At 53.9% G+C, this 9,098-nt stretch overlaps 1 protein-coding gene across 1 annotated transcript in view; it reads left to right on the top strand.

The window, feature by feature from the left end:
* Positions 1–5,278: 5,278 nt before the first annotated feature.
* ADGRE5 (adhesion G protein-coupled receptor E5) overlaps positions 5,279–9,098 on the top strand; it is a 21,048-nt gene continuing 17,228 nt past the window's right edge. Inside the window, 3 exon segments of the mRNA XM_023724765.1 lie at positions 5,279–5,389; positions 8,362–8,406; positions 8,620–8,739. Of these exon segments, the coding sequence (XP_023580533.1) occupies positions 5,359–5,389; positions 8,362–8,406; positions 8,620–8,739 (196 nt within the window). The 5' untranslated portion in view covers positions 5,279–5,358.

Here is a 9,098-nt window from a genome sequence, read left to right as displayed (position 1 = left end):
ATTATTTGCTCATACAGATTGAATAAGCATGGTGAAAGGATACAACCCCGATGCACACCTTTTTTTATTTTAAACCAAGCAGTATCCCCTTGTTCTGTTCAAACAACTTCCCTTGGTCTGTGTACAGGTTCCTCATGAGCACAGGTAGGTGTTCTAGAATTCGCATTCTTCAAAACATTATACATAATTTGTTATGATCCACACAGTCAAATGCCTTTGCAGAGTCAATAAAACAGAGGTTAACATCTTTCTGGTATTCTCTGCTTTCAGCCAAGATTCATCCGACATTAGCAATGATATCCTTCGTCGCACATCCTCTTCTGAATCTGGCTTGAATTTCTGGCAGTTCCTGGTCGTTGTACAACTCTATTCTATAGGGTCACTATGAGTTGGAATCAATTTGATGGCAAACAACAATTATACATATACATGTATATATACTGCACACCCACGAGCCCCCCAAGAACTGGGACATGACTCTGCCCCCACCCCACGAGTAATCACCACCCTGAATTTTGTGTTTCTCACTCCCTTGCTTATTTATTTTTTAAATTTCATTACATATGTTTGTATGCTGAAACCATATCTGGTTTTGTTATTTTTATGTCTGAACTCTATGGCAAAGGGCTTTGGGGACATGTTTTCATTTTTGCTCAAGATTCTACTATGAAATCCCTCGAGGTTTTTTGCACTTGACTCCATTTTTTTAAGTAAGGAAGGACCGTGTTGAGACGACCAGCCATCCTGTTGTGTGCACCTGGCATTCTGTTTTCACGGTGGTATAGGATCCCCATCACTTTATCCATCCCTCAACTTCCTTAAAGTTTTAGTGGCCGTGGAGTTAACGTGTCGCCTTAAGGAATTACCGATGTTGCCCCTTTCCAACACTGGCCTCTCAGTTCCCCTTCCTTACTGCCCCAGATCTTGGTCATTGCTAGGAGGAAGAAAGGGTCCAGCTGCCCAAGAGGAGTTCCCTCTGCTCAGCTATCTCCTGCCTGGCCAACTGGCAGCTGCTTATAAACCATCTATAAATAGTCCCGCCCCCAACCCTACCCTATGTCACAAGGCCCCCAGCGAGGGGAACCAGTGAGCTCAGCAGCAGTGAGAAAGGGGAAGTAGGTTGTTAGGCATTGGTGTTTGGAGGTGTTCCTCAGCTTCCTTGCAAAGAAATGAAGCCGAGAACACTGAGGTAACAGCTCAACGCCTTTTCTTACCACAGTGTGTTGTGGGTTGAAGAAGGCAGAGGCACAGGGTGCTGGGGCCCCTGGCACATATGTGCACCCTGTTTCTCCTCAGCCAAACCATGGGCCTACCTGCGTTGCTCACAACCTCCTGCTTCTCCTCTGTCGCGCTGGGCCTCTGCGTCCTCACTGTGCACCTCCATTCAAGTATACATACTGCGCCATGACCCGCATCTGGCCTCAGGGGATTGAGAGGCCTGGGCCAGCTGCAGGCCTGGGAGGGCAGGCCAGGGAGGTCCAAGTGCGGTCTGCCCGTGCCCTAGGGCTGAGGCCCCAAATAGCTCAGTTTCTATATTTAGGCTACTTGCTCAGTGCCAGCGAACTATAAATATGGCCCAGCTCAGCGCCCGCCTCCAACTTCCTAAGCCAGGCTGGGATGGGTGGGGGCTTGGGGATCAGAGAATGCCAGCGGGAGCTGGGCAGAATCTGCAACAGGGCCCCTGGGGGTGGACTCTGGAGGTCCCAGGCTAGGGAGAACCCCGGTGTTCAGCCTGCAGGAGGAGACAAAGGGCCCGTTGTGAGGCCTGCCCCAGGTCGGAGGTCAGGGCTGGCCAGCAACCTTCCGCCCTCTTCCCTTGCTCTATGGTGTTTCCTGGCACGGGGACAGCTGTCATGGGGACAGCTGTCTGTCCTCACAATAGCCGTGTCGCCCTCCTGGAGCCGGCAGCGGGCTCATCCGCGTGGGGGCTGGACCAGTCCCTTCCTCTGCCATTGTCTTCTAGCTGGGGGGCTTCCTGTTACACGTCTCCATCTGGAGACCCCAGTTGACCCTCCCCCCAGCCCAAGCATGAGCTGGTGACACAAGAAGCTAGAGCAGGACATTGGGGTCCCCTCTCCACCTCCCCAGAGAGGCAGCAGGGAGAAGGTTCCAGCCCTGGAGCCATCCTAACAGCTGTTGTTTATAGAGCTTCCACCCCGAGCCACACCCATACAATACATTCACTGCTTATGATGCTCAGGGGAGCCCTCTCAGGTCTGACCATTTCACAGATGAACACACTGAGGCTCAGAGAGGCCACATCACCCTCACAAGGCTATACAGCCCAAAAAGAGAGGAGGTGGGCTTACCCAGGCTCTCTCACATAGGATGGGGTGCTCTGTGACCCTGAGCCTCCTTGTCCCCATCTGCCAAATGGAAACTATAGCACCTGCTTCCTAGGGCTGTTGGGATGATTAGTAGTTCCATCCCTGCAAAGTGCTTAGAAGAGGGCCAGGCACAGAGTGGGTACAATGTGAACACTGCCACCCACAATTGCCATTTCTTATTGTTGCAGCTATAACGATAGTAATGATTCTGACATCATATTGTTTTATATGTATGCCAATTTATTCTGGTATTATATTATATATAATAATTTACCATACAGTATATAATACTATATATTATGTATAATATAATACTATACAGTAATATAGTACTATAATATAACTGTATATTATAATATACTACTATATATTATATATAATAATTTATCATATATCATATAATATAATCCTATATATTATATAAGGAGCCCTGGTGGTTAAGTTTAAGAGTTTGACTGCTAACCAAAAGGTCGGCAGTTCAAATCTACCAGCTGCTTCTTGTTCTATAGGGTCCTATAGGGTCGCTATGAGTCGGAATCCACTGGACAGCAATGGGTTTGGTTTTTCTGGTGGTTAAATGGTTAAAATGCTCAGCTGCTAACCCAAAGGTCGGTAGTTCAAACCCGACAGAGGCTCCATGAGAGAAAAGACCTAGTGATTTACTCCTGTAAAGATTTCAGCCTAGGAAACCCTATAGAAGAGTTCTACTCTGTCCTATAGGGTCGCTATGAGTCAGAATCGACTCGATGGCACACAACAATATATTGTATAAAAATATTTATTAATGATTTTGTTGTTGTGATGATTATTATTATTGTTTGAATAATCCTGGCTCAGCCATTTCCTAGCTGAGCAATCTCAGGCAAATGGGCCAGCCTCTCTGGTCGCCACTTTGCCATGTGACCATGGGGGGCTTGAGTCCCTGCTTCACACCATTGTTGAGCAGAGGACATCAGGCTGTCAAGGGGCTGCCACATAGGTCGGGGAGCCTGGAGCTTCAGGGGAGAGGGAAGGAGGAGGAACAAAAGTCGGGACCCCACCAGGGGCCAGGACAAGGAGCCTGAAGGAGGCCAGGTGCCATCGAAGGTTTGTAGGGGAAAGGGTAGTGGGACAGCTTCATTAGTTTCTCCGACTGCAGTCAGGAGGATGGGGGCAGGGAGGGGGCAAGAGTGGTGGGGAGGAATTGAGGAGCAGCAGTGAGGTGAGGGAGAGTGGGGGTGGGGTAGAGGGTGGCATTACTAATTCAGGTAATTACCATTTACAGAGCCCTACTGGGTGCAGACTCTGTACTCGGGACTCTGCGGGAATAGCAATGAACAATCGGAGCTGACGGTTGTGAGGGGTCAGAAAATAAACAAGTAGGCAAGTTCTATGAAGGGTGAGAAGTGCTGCAGAGAATACCTGAAGCAGAGAGAGATGGATGAGGGTGGGAGGGGTTTACGTTTTATACACAGGGAGGAATGTGTCAGAGGAACAGTATGTGCAAAGGAACGGTATGTGCAAAGGCCCTGGAGTGGGACCTTAACTGGTGTTTTCTACCAGGAAAACTGAGTCAGAATGAGGGAGGAGAGAGTGGGAGGAGGTGAGGATACGGAGGGGATAGACAGAGCACGCAGGGCCTTCTGCGCTGCTGGGAGGACTTAGGCTTTTACTCTGAGGAAGGTGGGAGCCATGGAAGGTTCTGAGCAGACTGGGGAGGGATCCAACCTGACTCAGGTGCTCACAGGCTCCCTCTGGCCGCTGCAGGGAGGACAGACTGTGGGGGGCGAGGGCAGAACTGGGGGGCCAGGGCAGAGGAGACTGCACTGGTCCAGAGGGGCTATGACAGAGCTGGGACCAAGGTGGGGCTGAGAAGGAGGAGGAGTAGGCTGGACTCTGAGTATACTTTGAAAGCAGAGCAGCAGGATTTGCTGTCAGGCAGATTGCGGTGGTGGGGTGGGGTATGGGGGGTGTGTTCCTCTTCCTGCCTTCCCTGAGACTGCAGCAAACACCTTGAAGCCTTTCCCCTGACCTTACCAGTTTGTCCTCACCCTGCTCTGGGAGGCCAGAGGGCAGGCCTTTTAATCTCCATTCAGCAAACAGAGAAACTGAGTCCCAGGGAGGCTAGACCCACTTCAAGGGCCCAAGACACATCCCAGAAGAAGGCAAGAGGATTGTTGGGGCCCGCCCCCCCAAGATCGAGGGGTGTGGGTACAGCTCTCTGGTCAGTGCGTCCCTCCTCTCCTAGCCTCAGATCCCTACCCCCAGCTTTTCAGAAGCACCAGTGTCTGACCTGCCTGTCTGTGGGGAGCGGGCATGGAGCCCTGAGGTTTCTGTGAAAAAAGTAAAAAATCTGCCTCCTTCCTAGTCTCCTCCCATATCCACTCTGCTTCCTGGGGGCCCCTCAGGCCCCCTACCTCTGCTCTCCCTGGTTTCCCTAAAGGCCTAGGCAGGAGCCAGTTCAAAGGGCAAGAAAGGGTTAATTCTGAGTGTGTTGTGGGGAGTGCTTCTCCTTGGTGGGTTTTCCCAGGGCCACACTCCTCCCTCTTTGAACATTGTTGTTAGGTGCCTTCATTCTGACCCGTAGCAACCCAATGTGACGAGTAGAACTGTCCCATAGGGTTTCTTAGGCTATAATCTTTAAAGAAGAATATCACGAGGTCTTTCTCTGTTGGAGCTGCTGGGTTAGTCTGAAGCACCAGCCTTTTGGTTAGCAGCCGAGCGCTTAAACATAGCGCCACCAGGGCTCTTTTCTTGAACGATTACTTACTAAATATGTTCTTTAACATTCATCATGTCTACGCCTTGAATCCATTCATTTCAATAGGAAACTTTATATCAGCATTATGAGTGTATGTGTGTGTGTGTGGGGGGGGGGGGGGGTGTTGTGTTGTTACTGCACTTTCCTGTCAGCTTCCAGCTGCCCCACCAGTTCCGGGGAGGGCCCTGGCCCATCCCCGCTTTCATAAAGACTCAGCCCGGCAGGCAGCCACACAGCTGCCCAGCCTCTGGGACACAGGCCAGCCCTGCCCCAGCCACTTCCCAGTGGACCATGGGAGGCCCACACTGCGCTGTCCTTCTGGGTGAGAACTCCGGGCCCCTCGGGGAGGGGTGTGGGACCGGCCGGACCCCTTTGGCTGAGGAAGAACGACAGGCACCCTGGCGGTTCTGGGCCTGCAGAGGAAGCAGCATGCTCAGGACGACCCACGGGGACATGGGGAGCGGTGCTGGCAGGGCTGGCCTGTGTCCCGCAGGCTGGGCAGGAACCCTGGGGTGCTCACAAGAGCCCTCTCCCCTTCTTAGAAGGGTCTTAGAGCTCTCACTGGGGCCAGGTTGGAGACTAAGAGGGGAAACTGAGGCAAAGGGGAAGGAAAGGGGGCAAAAATGAGTGCTGGGACTCCGCAGGCAGAAGCTTTTAATATAGGGGTGTGCTGAGAAGCTGCAGCTGGGACCCCCTCCACTATGAGGTACCCCGTCAGTCCCCCAATGCCTCAGTAACAGGGCAGCCCCGGAGCTCCCCATTCCTGCTCCCCCAGACCTGGCCGGGACTCAGCAGAGGGCTGAGGGGATTTTACGGCTGCTGCTTTGAATTTGACTTTTGTTGTGACTTCCCCAGCCCCACCCAGGGTGGCTCTAACGGTTATCAGGCAGCCTGTTGCCTGAGCAACCAGGCAACAAAGAAAGTGAAGAAATGACATTTGGGGCACAGCAGCCCTGTGCTGGGCTGGGGTGGCAGTGTGAGCTCAGCGCCCCCTTGGCTCAGGGCCGGGACACAGGGGTCCTGGGGGCACATCTTGGGGAGGGAGCAGTGGCGGAGGACAGGTGCGGGGGTCGGGGGGAAGGGCGGATAGGGCTCCACCAAGACCTGGCTTCCAGGTGCTTCTGAGCTGTGTTCAGGCCCTGCCTGGCTGTGTCGCTGGGGCCAAGTCACTGACTCCCCTGAGCCTCACTTTCCTCATCTGTAAAGTGGGCAAGACCAGCCTCCACCTTATACAGTCGTTTAAGGGTTAAGTGAGTTAATATGCAAGCTATTCCAGGCTCAGTACAAGAATTAAGTAAACAATATTTTTTTAAATTATTATTTCCTTCTGGGTAAGACACTAGCAGGTCTGGGCTAGCCTAGGGGGTCCTTAGCAGGAGGAGCAGAAGGGGGTGAATTCCTCACCCCCACCCCAGGGTCCCTAAGCAGGAATCTAATTGGGGAAACAGAGGATGCCTTGCTCACCCACCCTGCTCAGGGTTCTGCTGGGAATGCAAACCAGATGTGCCTGGGAAGGGACAAACGGCAGCTCCTCTCCCGGCTTCTGTTTGGGCAACTTCCAAGGCCCCCAGAAGGAGAAGCCTGGCCTCAGCATTGGGGGTGGAGTGTCCAGCCAAGGCCAGGCCAAGGGGATGGGGTGCAAAGGAGCCCTCTCCAGGGACTGGTGACATCCACCCCTCAATTCCCACCCACCCCAGCCCGCTGTGTTCACCCGATTCTTTCTGAGCCTTCACTGGGAAGTCATTCTCAGTTTCCCCATCTGTAGAATGGACACAAACACAGCCCCTGCCTCATAGGGTGGTACTGAGCATTAAAGGCCCCATCCTTCAAGGAAAGGTCATTTTGTGGTGTCCTGCAAAGAGGAACTGGTCCTGGCTGGGGGGGAACTAGCCAAGCCCTGTGGCCAGAGAGAGGAAGAGAGTGGTCCTAACGTCATGGGAGGTGCCAGGAGTTGTATGGAGCTGGGATGTTCCATGCCTCAGTTTATCCCCACTGCGAGGGGTCTGAACGGGAGTCCTGGCCTTCCACCAGCCTGAGGGGTCCTGGGTTTGGGCACAGAGGCTCCCCACAGCTGAGCTCACCACCACTGACCCCAGAATTCCCCAGGGAGCGCCCTCCAGGAGGTGAATCGAGGTGGCTGGCTGGTGAGTCAGCCCTTCCCCTTGGCCCAGGAAGTGACTCACACCCTCCCTCCCAGCCCCTTTTGCGTCTCTCTGGATGATTGGGGTCGCATGCCTCCAAGCGCTCCCAGATTCGCCAGGATAAGGTGTCCCCCCAAGCCCTCCCCATACGCTCCTGTTGCTGAGGCACCCTCCTCCTCTCTCTTCCCTTCCCCTCCCCTTCCCAGTTTCATCCACCCCACTTTCTGATTCTTTCTGTCCCTCTCTGTCTCCCCCTCTCTCTCCATGTCATTTTGGGTTTGTCTATCTCTCCGCGTCTCGCTGTCCCATCTGCCCCGTCAGTCTTTCAGTATGTAGGTTTCCTATTTCTCTGTCCCTCTCTCTGTGTCTATCTCTTCCATCTCTCTCCGTTTGTTTTCTTCCTTCCTCTCTCCCTCCCTTCCCCCCGCCCCCCTTTATTCTCCTTCCATCTCCAGCCCCTTGTCTGTCTCTCTGGTGAACAGCAGGGAGGTCCCACCTCCAAAGCCCCTGGTGACCTGAGGAGGATTCTCCGAGGACACACTCTGAAAGTGGGGCCCCTTAGCAGCAGGAGAGGGGGCCCATTCAGTGAGAGCCCAGAGAGTGTTTCTGTTGCGGGGGAGCTCTGCGGAATGTCACCAGTGGGTCCTGCGACAGGACATCGGGGCTGAGAGATCAAGTGTATGTGTTGTGGGTGTGATCTGCATGCTCCTTCCTGTGTGTGCCTTTGAGGAAGAGAGTTTGTGGAGCAACCTATGAGGGGGATCCGAGAGAACAGCTGGTCAACCCTGAAATCACACCGGGCAGCATTCACGCAGCTGATTCTCACAGTACTCTAGGAAGTGGGCCCCATCATCATCCCCATTCTACAGAAGGGGAAACAGAGGCACAGAGAGGTGAGGAAACCTGCCCAAGGTCCAGGATTTGACCTGACTCTTGTCTGTGCTCTGAACCAACGCCCACACAGCCCACGGGGCAAGGGAGCAGGCAGCTGCAGACTCAGGCCCCTTCTCGACCTCCCACTTCCTGAAACCCACCTGGAGCCCGAGGAGGGGTCACCCACTCTCTCTCCTTGAGCAAGGACAGGGCCCCACCCTGGGGGGCCAGCAGCTCCCTTCCCTCAAACGTGTCCCCTGACACCCCTCTTCTGTTCCAGCACTCTGCCTTTTGCTGACGCTGTCGGGAGCCAGATCCCAGAGAGGTGAGGAGGGTGCACCCAGGGGTGAGTCTGCGGGAGCAGCGCAGCCACAGCCGGAGCCTGGGGAGGGGCCTGGGCCCCCACCCCGCTCCCTCAGCCCGGGAAGATGAAGCTCAGGGTTGTCCCCCACCCCCAGCACTCCCTCCAGTGGAACCACCCTGCCCACCCAGCCCCTTCTAAGCTCTCACCTTCTGACCATGGTCTCTGTCCTCACAGCTTCTTGTGCCCTGTGGTGTCCCCCAAACTCCAAGTGTGACAGTGCCACCACCTGTCGCTGTGACCCGGGATTCAGTTCATTTGGGGAGATCATCACCAGTCCCACGGAGTTCTGTGATGGTACAGAGGCTTGGGGGTGGTGGAGGGGTGCACCCAAGACTGTGGGGTAGCACCCATGCCAGAGGGGGACATGGTGGGGGTTGGGCACCTCAGCCCTTGACCTCAGGATCATCATCAAGAGCAGAGAAAAGAGAAAGGAAAAGATATCAAGTTGGAGAGAGAAGAAGTGAATAAATATGTCTTCCTGGAGACGAGCTAGACCCCAGAAGTGCCACAGCTTGTCCTTCCAGGACTGGGGAGGAGGGTGCAGAGCTTCCCATCCATCCCTCACCTTGGCACTGCCCACTGTGTCCAAATCTAGGGTGCCTATCAGAAGGCTGAGATGAGCAGAGCTGATTAAGTGGCCTTCAGGATTGGCT

The sequence above is a fragment of the Trichechus manatus genome, unplaced genomic scaffold (genome assembly GCF_000243295.1).
Source record: "Trichechus manatus latirostris isolate Lorelei unplaced genomic scaffold, TriManLat1.0 scaffold00258, whole genome shotgun sequence".
Lineage (NCBI taxonomy): Eukaryota > Metazoa > Chordata > Mammalia > Sirenia > Trichechidae > Trichechus > Trichechus manatus.
The sequence above is the reverse complement of the archived record's forward strand: the minus strand, read 5'-3'. Positions and strand labels throughout refer to the sequence as shown.